The sequence below is a fragment of the Rhinolophus sinicus genome, linkage group LG06 (assembly GCF_036562045.2).
Source record: "Rhinolophus sinicus isolate RSC01 linkage group LG06, ASM3656204v1, whole genome shotgun sequence".
Lineage (NCBI taxonomy): Eukaryota > Metazoa > Chordata > Mammalia > Chiroptera > Rhinolophidae > Rhinolophus > Rhinolophus sinicus.
The window spans coordinates 85,814,920-85,831,603 of record NC_133756.1 but is presented as its reverse complement, the minus strand read 5'-3'; the positions used below and the strand labels follow the sequence as shown (position 1 = coordinate 85,831,603).

At 39.1% G+C, this 16,684-nt stretch overlaps 1 protein-coding gene across 4 annotated transcripts in view; it reads right to left on the bottom strand.

The window, feature by feature from the left end:
* USP28 (ubiquitin specific peptidase 28) overlaps positions 1 to 11,512 on the bottom strand; it is a 60,406-nt gene extending 48,894 nt beyond the window's left edge. The window contains exon 1 of one of the 4 annotated variants that reach the window (XM_019753331.2): positions 11,343 to 11,512. In XM_019753331.2, the coding sequence (XP_019608890.2) occupies positions 11,343 to 11,399 (57 nt within the window). In that variant the 5' untranslated portion in view covers positions 11,400 to 11,512. The remainder of the gene's footprint in view (positions 1 to 11,342) is intronic. The other 3 variants (XM_019753335.2, XM_019753333.2, XM_019753336.2) reach the window with 3 other exon arrangements.
* Between the last annotated feature and the right edge of the window lie 5,172 nt (positions 11,513 to 16,684).

The following is a 16,684-nucleotide window of genomic DNA, read 5'->3' as shown; positions in this document are numbered from 1 at the left end:
TAAACTGGAATTAAAAGAAAAAAGGAGCTAATAATTATTCGCTTTTAGTTTTTTACTTCTTTTTATCTCAAATGCACTGTGTAAGAAATTCCGACAGTACCAAATGATATAAAATGAAAGGGAAATTTCCCTCTTCTTCCCATCCTACTCCCGTTTCCCAGGATTAACCACTATTAATAGTTTCTGATATATCTCTCCAGAAATGGTCTATGCACATGAATACTGCCCTGCATTTTGCTTTTTTTCTTCTTACTTTAGAACACATTAAGACAGTATTTTTTCACTTCCTTGAATACATGCCCCAACCAAATACAAATTAGGTTGCGAAGCTGTTATAATAAGGTCATATGGAACGCATCTTCAAAAATTAAAGAAAAAGCCATTTTTAGGAATATACTGCTAAGGTTAATTGAGAAACTAGGAAAATATTGGGCAAAATATAACAAGTCAAATTTACATGCTTGTAGTTTTAGAAATCTAATTATAGTAAAATTTTTAGTTAGTATTATTAGGTGGGCTGTAGTGTATAGTGTCTCTTTTTAATTAGTAACAGAGACCGAGAGGTGATGTGGGATTGGATTAGGAAGGGTTCAACATGTCGGGGTGAATTTAGATGAGATCTGATGAACAATGAAAAATCATTACAGATTCCTCAGCAGGGAAGAAATATTGGGGGGGTAGTACTTTAAGGGGATTAATCTAGCACATGTTAACAACTAGATCAAAATGGGATGAGACTAAGGAAAGAAAGCTTAACTAATTACAGGACTACTAAATGAACCAGGTGTGATAAAAGAGGTGGGATGCTGGTAGGAGAAATGAAAAGGCAGGATATACTCTGAACATCTAAAGAATGAAGAGATAAAGCTTTGACAAATATGTGAAAATGGATGCCTAAGAATGCTATTGCCAATGACATAAAAAAGAATCAGTAAAAAAAAAAAAACAATGTTAATACAGTAAGAGAATGAACGGGTGGGTAGGGGTGGAGGGGAAACACGACCATTGTACTGATGCAGAAAAAGCATTTGACAAAACTCAACTGCTTTTCATGATAAAAACAGTAAAAAAAAGAACAAAAAACGGGAATAGAATGGAATTTCATCAATATGATAAAGGGCCTTTATCAAAAACTCACCACCGACATCATTCTCAATGGTGAAAGAGTGAAAGCTTTCCCACTACAGCCAGGAACAAAACAAGGATGCCCACCTCCATCAAGGCTTTTCAACACCGTATTGTAAGTTCCAGCCAGGGCAATTAGGCAAGAAAAAGAAAAGGCATCAAACTGGAAAAGAAAAAGTAAAACTATCTCTATTCACAGATGACATGACATTTAAATCCAAAAAAATCTACAAAAAAAAGTAACTAGAGTTAATAAACACATTCAGCAAAGCTGCAAAAAACAAGATCAATGTGTGAAAATCAGTTGTATTTCTATAAAGCAGTAATGAACCATCTGAAAAGAAAGTTAAGAAAACAATTCCATTTATAATAATATCCAAAAGAATGAAATGCCTAAGAATAAATTTAACCAAGGAGGTGACAGGCTTGTACACTGAAAAGTACAGAATGTTGAGAAAGAACTTAAAAGAAACCTAAAAAAAATGGAAAGATATCCAGGTCATGGATTGGAAGGCTGGATTAGTTAGAGTTCTCCAGAGAAACAGAACCAACAGTGCGTGTGTGCGTGGGTGTGCGTGTGTGTGTGTAAAGGAACCCTATATTCCTAGTTTTCTGTTTGATGTGGGTAAATTAATTTCAGGAATTGGCTCTTGTGATTCTGGAAGCTGAGAAGTCCCTAGATCTGTAGTTGGCAAGCTGGAGACCCAGTAGAGCCACTGGTATAGCTCCAGTCTAAGCTGGAAAGCCCAAGAATCAGGAGAGCTGACGGAGTAAGTTCCAGTCTGAGGGCAGAAGAAAACACATGTTCTAGCTCAGCAGTCAGGTAAGTGAAGTTTCCCCTTACTCAGCCTGTTTTTTCTATTCAGGTCTTCAATTGATTAGATGAGATCCACAGTCATTCGGGATGACAACCTTCTTTATTCAGTCCACAGATTCAAATGTTAATCTCATCCACAAACACCCTCACACACATACCAAGAATAATGTTTGATGAAATGTCTGGTCACTTCATAGCCCAGCCAAGTTGACACAAAATTAATCATCACAAAAACTGAATATTGTTAAGATAGCAATACTACCCAATGTGATCTAACAAATTCAGTGCAATCCCTGTCAAAATTTTAACAGCCTTTTGTGCAAAAACGGAAAAGCTGAACCTTAAATTCATACGGAATTTCAATGGACTGCAAACAGTCCAAACAATACTGGAAAAAGAACAAAGCTGAAGGACTCATACTTCTTGATTTCAAAACATTCTACAAAGCTCCAGTAACCATGACAGTGTAGTACTAGCATAAGGAGACATATAGACCAATGAATCAGAATTGAGAGTTTAGGAAAACCCATATATCTATGGTGAACTGATATTCGACAAAGGCACCAAGACCATTTGATGGGGGAAAAAAATAGTCCCTTCAAAAAACAGTACTGGGACTAGATATCCACTTGCAAAAGAATGAAGTTGTACCCTTTACCTCACACAAAAACTAACTCAAATTGGATCAAGAACCTAAACATAAGAGGTAATTACTATAAAATTCTTAGAAGAAAACAGAGGTAAATCTTCATCATCTTGGATTTGGAAATAGATTCTTAGATATGATACCAAAAGCATGACCAACAAAAGAAAAAATTAGGTAAGCAGGACTTCATCAAAATTAAAAACTTTTGTGCATCAAAGGACATTATTAAGAAAGTAAAGTGAAAACCTACAGGATGGGAGAAAATATTTTCAAATCATAAATCTGAAAAGGGTCTAGTATCCAGATTATATTAAAACTCCTATAATTCAAACAACCAAAGACAAACCCAATTCAAAAATGGACACAGGACTCCAAAGATATGCAAACAGTCAATAATCATACAGATGTGTAACAACATTAGCCATTAGGAAAATATGAATCAAAGCTACAATGAGATACCGCTTCACACACATGAGGATGGCAATTATAAAACAAACAAAAAAACGAAAATGGAAAATAACAAGTGTTTGGCGAGGACATGGAGAAATTGGAATCCTTGTGCATTGGTGGTACAGCTGCTGTGGAAAACAGTTTGGCAGTTCCTCAAAAAGTTAAACATAGAATTACCATATGACCCAGCAATTCTACTTCTAGGTATATACTCAAAGGAATTGGAAACAGGTACTCAAAAACTTATACATGAATGTTGCCAGCAGCATTATTCTTAACAGCCAAAACATTGGAAACAACTCAAATGAATTTCAATGGAAAAATGGATAAAATATAGTAGGCACACAAAGTGGAGTATCACTCAGTCATTAAAAGGAATAAAGTACTGATACATGCTACAACTTAGATGAATCTTGAAAACATACTAAGTGAAAACAGCCAGACACAAAAGGTCACATATTGTATGATTCCATTTATATGAAATATTCAGAATAGGTAAATGTAGGGACAGAAAGCAGATCAGTGTTGTCAGGCAGGTGCCAGGGGAATAGGGAGTGACTGCTTAGTGGATACGGGTATTCTTTCGGGGAGATGAAAATGTTTTTGAACTAGACAGAAGTGGTGGTTGCACAACATTGTGAATGTGCTAAATGTCACTGAATCCTACACTTGAGAAGTTAATGTTGTATGAATTTCACCTCAACTGAATAAAAATCATGAAATTTGTGTTTGTTCATGCATGAATGTGCGCGCGCGCGCACACACACACACACACACACACACACACACACACACAAAGGAAAACAAGGAAAGTACTAACCTGGGCAGTAATATTGCAAAAGGAAATATCTGTTTAGGACATCGCAAGTTTAAACGGACTACCAGCCATCTTGTAGCAGGCTGCTAGCACCTGTTCGTGCGAATCTTTGATATCGCTTTATGTCTGGTATTTTGCCCTCCCTTTTTACGCAGAAAGCCTAGATAGTGGAAATAGTGCTATTTAGCCCAGATTCTACCACACATTAGCCTCTGGGCAACCAGCAACTTTCCTAGCATCAATTTCTACATCTGTAAAATAAAGTATTGCAGAAGTTTTGACAGTACTTGTGCGACTATCAAATGAAGTAGTGCATACAGGAATTGTTAGTAAAATGAAAAATGCGATATAAATGTAAAATATTGTGACCTGTCAGTCCAACGAAACTTATCCAGAAGTTGTAGGAAAAATACTGATATCCTAGGAGAAAATTACCTGTGCTATGGTTTTGGTTTTATCACTTACCAGCTGTGTCACTCTGCAAATTCTACTTCCTAATCACATTAAATTTTACGTCATGGGTTGCTATTTGGGTTCACTGACATCCTATGTTAAAGTGCTTCATAAATTGTCAAATGGTAGTCAAAAAGCTTGGTTTTAGAAAGGCATGTATTGCAGTGCAGAAAAGTCAAATGGCTTTAAGTCCCAGCTCCACTACTTAGAATTTAGTCTTGAGTAAGCCAGATTTCTCATCTGCAACATGGAGGTAAACAAACTTCAGTTTAAAATCTCATATTAGGCCCTTATAGCTATATTAATATCTGAGTCTGAGTTTCCACATCAGTAATAAGACATAACAATTCACAGCTTGCAGTATTCCTGTAAATATTAGAAATGTACAGAAAAGTGCTCAGGGCAGTAACTGGCATATGGCTGATGCTATAACTAGAAGTATATACCCCCATGCCTAGTTAAAGTGTGGGGAAAATAGCTATGCAGGAAATGTTTATAGCCGAGGAGGCAGGTATGCAAGCAGAACTGTTCAGCGAGTATTTGCAAGTGTAGGGGTAGCAGGTTACAAATGAGACTTGAGAAGCAGTTAGTAAAAGGATAGTAACAGTCAAGAAAGCAAACAGGTTAGCCCATAGCAGAGAAGAAAGGTAGAAAAAACAGAATACAGGGCCAAAACAGGAGAACTCAGGAAGTAAGGAAGCTGTAGCACCAAGGGCATTAATAGGACACTGAACTGAAGCCCGAGGCCAGGGTCTTCTGCCTTAGGCAGCGTGATGAGAGTAAATCAACTGCCTAAAACCCTTATTGCATTCGTAAGATGAAGAGGCTGTATTAGATAAATTCAAACACCTTTTGTAAGGCTGATTTCCATAAGAAATTAAAGCTATGTAGCCAATTCATAGTGAGGGCCTACACTGTACTTCTGTCTGGGCAGTAATATTGCATGAGTAATACTGTGATGAGACTATGACAAATGATGAAAAAAATATACACCAGAAGTTTTTAGGAAAAAGCAGAACGGTTGATAATAAGTAACAATGAAATCCAATGCCAAAGTATCAACAAAAAAGTGGCAGTGAGGAACCATTACAAACAAAAGCATAAGAATGGGACTCAGGTAAACTTAACTAAGGGAGAATGTAAAAAGAATTACTAGTTTTTGATTTGTAGTAAGGTGGTGAGTCACTGGTCACCTCTGAGAGATGTTTCATTCGCTAGGACAAATACTAAAAGCCTACTTACTATTGGCAAGGCTTTCTCTGGCAGCCCAGGGGATGCTAGTAACACAAAACCACTCAATGCCCTATGATCTAACCTTGTGTTACCTGGTCAACCTCTCTGTAGGCCTCTGGGCAATCAGCCCTCTTCTTACTGGTCCGCACAGCCATATCCTAAATGGGCTTTTGCAGAACCTATTGCTGCCACCTCAAGCTATGGTGGAATCTCGGAACCAACTTGCCTCAGCCTGGGAGCTGTGCCTCCTATCAGCCAAGAGCTAATCTAGCTGGGGTCTGTGTTTTCCAAGTTTTCTCCAATGAATTGAAATTACACTGTACCTGGAAAAATGCTTTAGAAAAACAGATTAAAAAAAGTAAATAAAAGGAAGGAAGTGGACAAGGCAACAGCTGGACAGTGCAGAAGAGGTTTTCGTTGTTATTTTGTTTGAGAATTGGGGACATGTGTCCATAGTTGAATGGACAATGGGAATTCTGTGGAGTAGGACAGAGCTTCTCAAAGTTTATCACCCAGGAATCTTGTCAAATGGCAGATTCTGATTCAACAGATCTACCTACGGTGGAGGCCCAAACAGTGGTGTGATGATTTGTAGAGCTTGCTTATTTCTCTGCTATCAATACTCCCACTGTGGCAATTTCAACTATCATGAGTTCACCGAATGAAGTTGGAAAGAGATGTACACAATCAACTGGAGAGGCAGTACAACCTGGCTCCAGCACATGCAAATTTCTACATTTCTAACAAACTCCTAGGTGATAAGGATGCTGCTGGTCCATGGACCATATTTTGAGTCACCAGGGAATAGAAGACAGTGAAGGTTTGGGGGGATTAGGCTAGGATAAAGGAGACATGAGATAATTCAGGAGAGTCAAGAGAGACATCATCTAGATCAGGGTTTCTCAAGCTCAGCATTGACATTTTGGGCCAGACAACTCTGTTTTGGAGGGCTATCCCATACTAGGATGTTTAACAGCATTACTAGCTTTCATTCACTAGATACCAGTAACATCCACCCTCAATAGGCACAACAAAATGGTCTCTACACATCAGTCATCTAGATTCACCTCTAAGAAATGAAGACGGGAAGGGTACCTCTCTACTGAGAAAAGAGATGCTGAAGAGGAAAAACAAAAATAAAAAATAAAAAACCCATGAGACAAAGAGCTCTGTTTAGATATCAACAAGCTCAGTCAAGTAGAAAAGAAGTTTATCTATTTAGAAAGAGTGCAGGCAAGATTCAAGTTTAAAACATCAGGAGAGTTCAGGGGGAGAGGGGGCTACATGAAAAAGGTGAAGGGATTAAGAAGTACAAATTGGGTTGGTCACTTTATTTAAGGGCAAATGCACATTGGATTTTAAAAGAATGAAAAATATTTAATTTGTATTTTTATGCTAATGACATGTTGGAATAATATTTTGGATATATTGGGTTAATAAAATGTATTCAAATTTTTAAAAAAATACAAAGTGGTAGTTACAAAATAGCCACAGAGATCTATAGTATAGCTTAGGGACTATAATATTCCCTATACATACATGTAATAACTATACATGGTGTCAGGTGAGTACAAGACTTATGGGGGAGGGGTCACTTTGTAAGTTATATAAATATCTAACTACTGTTATACACCTGAAAGTAACATAATATTGAATGTCAACTGTAATTGAAAAATAAAAATTAAAAAACAAAAACATTAGGAGAGTTCTAGGGAGTAACAGAAAGGTTCTGACCCAAGACAAAGGGTCCATCAACTAAGAAGTAGGATCAGGGACATCTTTGGCTCTTGGAGTCAGAATTACCTAGGTTCAATCCTCACCATACCATTTACTAGCTGGGTGACCTTGGGCAAATTATTTAACAAGTATAAGTCTTCTCACAAGAAAGCTTCATGGAGCAGTCGTAAGTACTGGGATAATATATGTTAACTTCTGAGCACAGGGTCTGGCACACAGCACATGCTCAATGTCAGCTACTGCTACTATCAGTATCATTATTTTCCTCGAAAAATATCTGCTTCATTTGGCTTATTGCTTCAAATTTCTTTGATGAAACAAAACATATGGAACGATTTGCCTTCTGGGTCATTATTTGTCAATGTGTTTTATAAATATTGTACTCATTGTGTAAGCAGAACTATTTGTAGCTGAGGAGGCATGAGAGGTGTGGAAGCCAACCAAGCAATGATTTACTGATGTTCCAAAAATCAGAATTAATGAGACAAGGTAAAGAGGAAATGAAAAGCCAATAAATCAAGAGAAAGCAAAAAGACATGAAATTTTCACTGAAACTGGCAGGTTTTCATAGGGCTTCAGTTAACATAAAGAATGTGTGATGACCCCTAGTACAGCTACCAAGGATAACAAGTCTATAAGAACCAACCTGACTTCAAGTTGTTTATGCTTCCTGCTCGTTTTTACAATAACAGTATATGTTGCTGCTCCTTTTTTATCAAGAATTAATTAAAATACAAAAACTTGTCAGTAACTAATCTCTTTAGATATTTGAATATCAGTCTGCAGTTTAGGGGATTCAGTATTATCACAAAGTGTCCTCTTTTAAGAGTACTACATTTTTCCCTTATTACAATTCTTGGGAGGCGATAGAGGATTGTCTGTCTCTTGTACAACAACTGACCAATAAGGGAAGGGAAGCATTCTAGGTTTTAAGTAGCTTCTCAGTGTCAGGGGAGGAATGCTCTTCTCAACTAGAACAATTAAACATCCCCTAAGGGAAATGTAAAATGCTTCAGAGAATTCAAAAGAGAGAAATAGAGTCCATTCTAACATGAAACTTAGCAAGATGAGGAATAAGTTATTAAAATCTTTCCTTGAGGACATACACATGGCCAACAGACATATGAAAAGATGCTTAACATCACTAATCATCAGAAATGCAAATTAAAACCACAATGAGATGTCACCTCACACCTGTCAGGATGGCTATCATCAATAAATCAACGAACAAGTGTTGGCGAGGATGTGGAGAAAAGGGAACACTCATGCACTGCTAGTGGGATTACAAATTGTTGCAGTTACTGTGGAAAAAAGTTTGGAGGTTCCTCACAAAATTAAAAATAGAAGTACCTTATTACCCAGCAATTGCATTTTTGGATATTTCCCCAAAGAAATCCAAAACACTAATTCGAAAAGATCTATGCATCCCTATTTGCAGCACTATTTACAATAGCCAAGATATGGAAGCAACCCAAGAGCCCGTCAACAGATGACTGGATAAAGATGACATAGTACATACATACAATGGAATATTACTCGGCCATAAAAAGGAATGAAATTTTACCATTTGCAACAACATGGATGGTCCTAGAGTAGAGGGTATTATGCTAAGTGAAATAACTCAGACTGAGAAAGACAAATACTATATGATCTCACTTATATGGGAATCTAAAGAACAAATATAAACAAAACAGAAACAGACTCATACAGAGAACAAACTGATGGTTGTGGTTGTGGCGGGGAGCTGGGTGAAAAGGTGAAGAGATTAAAAATTACAAATTAGGGGCCGGCATGGTGGCTCAGGTGATTGGAGCTCCGTGCTCCTAACGCCGAAGGCTGATGGTTCGATTCCCACATGGGCCAGTGCCAGATGGCTCAGTTGGTTGGAGCGCGGCCTCTCAACCACAAGGTTGCCAGTTTGACTACTGCAAAGAATGGTGGGCTGTGCCCCCTGCAACTAACAACGGCAACTGGACCTGGAGCTGAGCTGCGCCCTCCACAACTAAGATTGAAAGGACAACAACTTGACTTGGAAAAAGTCCTGGAAGTACACACTGTTCCCCAATAAAAGTCCTGTTCACCTTCCCTCAAAATAAAAAAAATAAAAATAAAATAAAAAACTCAAAATTTTTTTTTAAAAAAATTACAGATTAGTAGTTACAAAATAGTCTGGGGGATGTAAAGTACAGCATAGAGAATATAGCCAGTAATGTTGCAACAATTATGTATAGTGCCAGGTGGGTACTAATCAGGGGATCACGGCACAGTCTGTACACCTGAAACTAATGCAAAATATTGACTGTCAACTGTAACAGAAAAAAATAATTTAAAAAATAAAACCTTTCCTTTGAGATGCGAAAGTTACTTTCCCCAAATAAGATTCCTTCAACCTAGCTTGCTAACTTCAAGCATTTTACATTAGCAAAATAAAAAGGGAAAGCATTATCGAGCATACCAAGCTTATCATCTGTCTGCATGGATCGAATCACTGGGTAGAACAGTGAATGTCATCACTCTGCAGGTCGCCAGGAATAAGGGTATTCCAACCAACCACAGCCACCAGAGTTCCAAGCTTTCCAAAAATAGCTATGACTTATATACAAGTGCTCATCAAACACCTCACATACAAACTCTCAAATAGAGTGCGGAGATAGTGGTCACTACTCAGACTGTGGCAGAGGGAAATGAAGATGCCACAGGCACATGGTCTCAACTGACAGAGTCTTGACAAATTTAAATATGACTTGCTCTCCCTTAAAATAGTCTCTTCTCTAAATCAACATGACTGTCTCAAAACTAAGATTTTCCCACCTGTTTTTAAGTCACTGCCCTAAAAACAAATAGAACTGATCTGTAAAACAGAAAATCCTGACTCAGATTCCAATAGGTAGGCATTGGTGAACACCTACCAAGGCTATTTCCATTAGAACTCAGCACATACTTTCATTTCAGAGCCCAGAACCCAGAGGTATCTTTTACTAAAGGAGTTTTAAAAGGAAATGTGTTACCTTATACACTACTGGTCTCCTGAGCTCATGAAAAGACTAAAAGGGCATAAAAGGTTTCTCACGTGGAGGTATCTGACAGCTGTGTACTGTAAATATTTTTATGAAATTCCTCACTTCCAAACTTGCGTTTGAATACTAGGCACAGATTTCCCCTTCTGTCTTGAAAAAGTGCAGTACTTTAAGGGTAATAAGGTTGCGTTAAGTTATAACATTCCAGAGTAACATTAGAAAACATTCTCAAATTGCCCACTTCCCAAGTTTCTTCTCACAAACATTAGCCTTTGGATTTTCTCCCAAACCAGTGTTCTTTTACTCTCACCATCTTAGCCCAGAAACCCTTCTATTGATATCAATCTTCTTAAATAATAGGAATAGGAAATCATTATCCGCATACCTAATATTCATCGCGCTGTTCCTCCCCAGTTCTTAAAAAATGTAGAGTGATGAATGTTACTACTAACACTATCCCTGCGGTACTTCTATTGGAGAGGCTGCTCTCTGGTTTAAAAAAAAAAAAAAAGGAGGTAGGGGAAGATTGGAAGTAGTAACTAGGACGCCGGGTCTTTCACAAGGAATTGATCAATCCTGGCTTTGAATTAGATAACTTCGCTCTGCCTGAGACTCTTTAAAGCAGCACTGCCTTAAAACGGATTTAAAAATGAAAACAAAAACCACCACAGCTACCTCTTTTGGAAGTTTCTCGCCCGTTCGGGGCCCAGAAGCGCTCCTCTTCGAGACCCCTGATGCAGACAACCCCATGCCCAGCCCTTTATATTTGGTTTTCCAAAATATCTAACCTCCCTCGAACTTCAGCGACCCGAACTCAAGCTCTGCGACCCAAGCCTTGCAGACTTCAGCCTCCTCCCGAGCGGTCCTCACCCTCGCCAGCGCACGCCCCGAGTGCCCTCCGCAGCCCCCTCCCGCCGGGCGCCCGCACACCCGCAGGCCCGCCTGCCCGCCCGCGACCCGCGCCGCTCCCACTCCGGCCCCGCACCCCCTCCCCTTTCGGGGCGCGGAGCCCGGCCCCTCGGCTCCTATCGCCGTCGCGGGGCCCACCGAGCCGAGGCGATCCGCTGCTCCGGCTGCGTCGTCCTGCTGGAGCTCCGCAGTCATGGCCGAGGCGCCCCTCCGCAGGTCACAGTCCTCCAGCTGCCGCCAGCCCAGCCTCGCAGGCGGAGGAGGAGGAGGAGGAAGAAGCCCCACCCCCGCCTCCCATCCCCGCTCCGACTCCGCCTCCACCCCAGCGCGCGCCGGAGGCTCAGCCCACACGCCCCGCCCCCGGCCTGCGCGCGCACGCAAGGCGCGCAGCCGAGGGCCGAACCGCTCTGCGTGCTCCCGCGCACACACGGTTCTGACCCGGCGTCGGCCACGTAATCTGAGCCCCGCCCGCAGCTAACGGTCAGCGTCGCCTCGCCGGTCGGTTACGCGCCCAGCAATTGGCGCTCAGGAAACAGTTAGGGGGACCCCGGACTTTTGCGTCCCAGAGTCTTGTTTTCCGCTTTCTGCTTTTAAAATTTCTTCAGTTTTAAGACTCACCACTGCTTCAAGCTTACAACGCACGAGTTAAAACTGCTCCCCATTTGGGGACCTTGTCTAGGGACAACGTGATAGAGGATTTCCTACCTGGTCATGTAGCCGTTTCGAAGTCCAGTGACACGAAAAATTACCGATAACCTGTTTTTTAGAAAAGGAGAGGCGGAGGTTGAATGGAATGGACTAAATTGAACCAAACAGACCAGAATCTCTATTCACTGATGCCCAGTGTGGTGCCCTAACACTGACCTGGGCAGGGCAGTGTCGACTGAAAATCAGTGTGGACTAGGTGTTTTGCCACCAAAAAGTATTTATTCAAGAAAAAGGGTTGCAACTCAGTGCATGTAGACATGGCAGACCACATCCATGCACTACACTGCTGCCAAGTCAGAGAAGTACTTACAGCCGGGAGCGGTGGGGAGGTGGGGGCGGAGGAGGTTAGGGGGAGGGGCGGTTACAACCGCAGAGCTTTGTCTTAGCTCGGAGTTCCTCCTGTAGGGTCTCCCGTAAGCACTGGCTCCTACTACAGACCCTTCCACAGATCATGTTGTTTTAAAGTCTTAGTCAAAATCTTTACTAGGAGCAAGAAGTGCCTTAGGATTTCAGTTCACAAAAACCCCACTGAGACCAAGGTCCATAAGTTTAGTGCTTATGTTTTCTTGTATTGTCTCATGTATTGTTTCAGGTCCTCTATCAAGCCTTTAATCCGTTTTGAGTTAATCATTTTGTACGATGTCGGCAGTCTACTTTCATTCTTTTGCATGTGGCTTTCCAGTTTTCCCAGCACCATTTATTGAAGAGACTGCCCTTGTATGTTTCTGACTCCTTTGTCAAAAATTAGTTGCCCACATTACATGTTGGTTTATTTCTGGGCTCTCAATTCTATTTAATTGGTCTGTGGGTCTGTTTTTCTGCCAACATACTGTTTTGATTATTGTAGCTTTGTAGTATAGTTTGAAGTCAGAGAGTCTGATACTTCTACTTTGTTCTTTTTTTCTCAGGGTTGCTTTGGCTATTCGGGGTCTTTTGTGGTTCCATATAAATTTTAGTATAATGTATTCTAGTTCTGTGAAACATGCTGTTGAGATTTTGATGGGGATTGCATTAAATCTGTATGTTGCTTTAGGTAATACGGTCATTTTAACAATGTGAATTCTGCCAACCCATGAACATGGAATATCTTGAGAGTATTACATTAAGTGAAATAGGTCATATGAAAAAGGACAAGAACTGTATAATTTCACTTATATGTGGAGTATAAAACAAAAAGCAACAAATAAACAAAGTTTTAAAAACCTAGATACAGATAACAGCATGGTGGTTACCAGAGGGGAAGGGAAGTGGTGGAAGGATGAAATGGGGTCAAATACACGGTAACAGAAGGACAGTAGAGGTTAGGTGGTGAACACACAAGTGTAAACAGATATGTTATGAGATTATACAGCTGACATTTATATAATGTTAAACAATGTTACCCAAATAAATTTAATTTAAAAAATAATAAAGTAGAAGAAAAAAGAATTGCCAAATTGTCCCATTTTAGATTTTCTAAAGCTCAAACTAAAATTTTGTAGTATTTTAAGTTTGAACCTGATGCTTATGATAGCATATTAAGAGCTAAGATGCCTCCAATTGAGTCGTATTTTCAACAGTTTAGTGGAAACTGTAACTACTGACCCTGTTTCATATTCACATGAATCATGATGGCAATCCACCTCACACATTTTTGGCTGTCCCAAATCTATGTGGAGGCCGTTTTTAGGGGTTACTGCTATTACCATTGCCCTGGGCACACCTCTGGTGTGAACTTTATAAGGACGTTGACCTTTCCTGTCCACCTAGCATTGTTGTGATTGTGATGTTTCACCTACAGGCCTTTCCAGTCTGCATGTGAACACAGCTTGTGGCATAAGGAAACAGGTACAGATCAGGCACATCTCCCATGGGAGACCTGACTCTCAGAAGCCTGGATCATCACTGGGAATTCTTCCTTTACCTGGAGATACAGGGGTCCCCTTTTCCTGGCAAGTAAACTGTCAGAGTGATCAGAATCTTCCACATTCAACAGGCTGACTGTGTTTTTGTCTACTGCTTGTAGAATTTTATGTTTGTGGCTTTGCCTTTTTATTTAATGAGTAATAAAAACGTATGTTCATGGCCTCAACCTGAGGGTCATTGCAAAATAAATTGGTACCTTAGCTTAGTTTTTTTGCAGCATTGCATGCTTCTATGGTATGTTGCTAGAAATCTCTATTTCTGTGTGTCTTTACCACATCTCTAGAGCAACTCTTGTCTTTGCACATTCATTTTAGGAAATTGCTTATTTCGTGTGTGTAAGTGGAGTGGAAAACTATTACTCTTATTTATGAAGATTTCCTTAAAAGACTACCAGAGACCTCCTATACCCATGTCTCTGAAAGAGGTATGTACAGGCCATTTGGTAAATACAGGCCCCTGAGTTTTGATTAAGTGTTTTTCTGCCATTTGGTTTTAAACAGAGCTCCCAATTAATACATTCGATCTAATCAATTTGAGAGCTCTAGATCTGATAAACTCTCTCACCTCCCCTTGGGTTTAAAAACGACCTGGTCCTGGACATGGTAATCAGTTAGAGATACCCTGTCCAACCTGAGTGTTTACTGAATGAATACTCTGTGTCAGTACTTGGCCATCAGTTGGCAAGCTTCATGGTGATCAAATATCAAAAGTAGGTGTCGTGGAACATGTGCTGTCACCACAGAACATCCCTCTCATTCCTCTTTAAAACCCATACATGAAGGCTCCAGAATAAGTACATTATTATTATAGTTGATAATCATTTCAAGAGTATTTAGGAAAAAATATTAATAAGAAGCAATAGCAAATAATTGACATGTTTAAAAAAGGAAGTTTCCAGAGTATTTTCCCAAAGAAGAAATTAAAATTTTTTTTTCCTTTCCTAGAAAACTTTTTGCCTTAATACTAGATTATTTTCTGAGTCAATGGATTTATATTTCTGCTTTTGACTTACCTCAAGCCCAAAATATAATTTGCATTATAATAAAATGATCCCATTTTAATGTTATTAAGTACTTGTGTGGAGCTTGTGTGGGACAACTGAGAAGGAAGGGAAGGTGTTAGGAACAGAAAACAGGAAAAAGAAAAAAATGTATACTTGTATTTCTTCTGAGATTCACTCTATAAATAGTTTTTGCCACTGGCTTCAGAGCAACTGGATTTGAAAGCTCATGGATGAGGCTGATTGACAGGTATGACTGTTGTTTGCACTATAGGATCCTTTCCAGGAATGATCTAGTCAGCAATATCCTTAAGGGTCAGCTTCACAGCAATTAGGAAAATGGTCTTTCTTACTATCGAGGAAACAATATGGATATTTCTGATATAACCCCTGGATTAAAGAATTAGATGATATATAGGTTAAATTATACATGTTGAGAAAATGTTTCGAAGAGGCTTTCTTTTTGCTAGTTGAAAAATAAATGGGTTTCCAAACTTTCTGAAATTTGTACTGTAGACAAATGTGGTTTGTGGAGAATTAAAACAATTTACAGTAAAGTTAATGAGTTCATTTTCATTTGGCTTTGGTATTCAAAATAACAACCTCATGTCCCCTTCATTTTATTTCTCTAGGAAATACAGAAACACTAAAAAGGAAAAAAAATAAACTCTTAAAATCATGAGTTCTGAAGAATTCATGAAAACCTTAAACACTTGGGATCCAATATTTTTTTTATAAGAAGATAAAAATAACTTTAGCTTCCAGATAAAAAGGTAATAATAAAATAGAGGACTAGAAATAAGCGCATTTCTGCAAACTTGATTTTTAACAGATCAGCGTCATAGACCACTGGAGAGAGGATGGCCTTTTAATAAATAGTGCCGAGATAGGTAGTTAAACATACAAAAAATTAATTTTGGACTCTTACCTTATATCATAAACAGAAATCAATTTTAGGTATATTAAATATTTAAATGTTTAAAAAGCAAAGTAAAAAGTTGTAAAACACTATTGGAGAATCATATACAGTACTGTGGGGGTAGGGGATCTTTCTTAAATCAGACACAAAAGGCACAATCCATGAAAGAAAAGATCGATAACTTTATGTTAAAATTAAGAATTTCTCTTCATCAAAAGATACCATTCTTGGTATTTAAACATACTGCAAAAGCTATGATATATCTTTTGCCTTTTCCACCCATTTCAATTCAGATGGTGTTGATAAAAGGATATGCCAGTGGTTCTCCCCCAGAGAAAATGTTGTCTCCTAGGAGACATTTTTGGTTGTCACAATTAGGGGATGGGTACTTCAGACATCTAAGGAGTATATTTTTGATTTTTTTGTTTTATCTTTAATAAGTCTCTTTAACATTCTTTGTGATACTGGTTTGGTGGTGATGAACTCCTTTAGCTTTTTCTTGTCTGGGAAGCTCTTTATCTTCCTTTGATTTTAAATGACAGCCTTGTTGGATAGAGTACCCTTAGTTGTAGGTCCTTGCTTTTCATCACTTTGAATATTTTGTGCCAATCCCTTCTAGCCTGCAAAGTTTCTGTTGAGAAATCAGCTCACAGTCTCATTGGAACTCCCTTATAAGTAACTAGTTGCCTTTATCTTGCTGCTTTTAGGATTCTCTCTTTGTCTTTAACCCTTGCGATTTTAAGTATAATGTGTCTTGATGGGCCTGTTTGGGTTCATCTTGTTTGGGACTCTCTGCATGTCCTGGGCTTATCTGTTTCTTTCACCAGGTTAGGAAAGTTTTCAGTCATTACTTCTTCAAATAGGTTCTCAATCCCTTGTTCTCTCTCTTCTCCTTTTGGTACCCCTATGATGCCAATGTTGTTGCATTTGATGTTGTCCGAGAGGTCT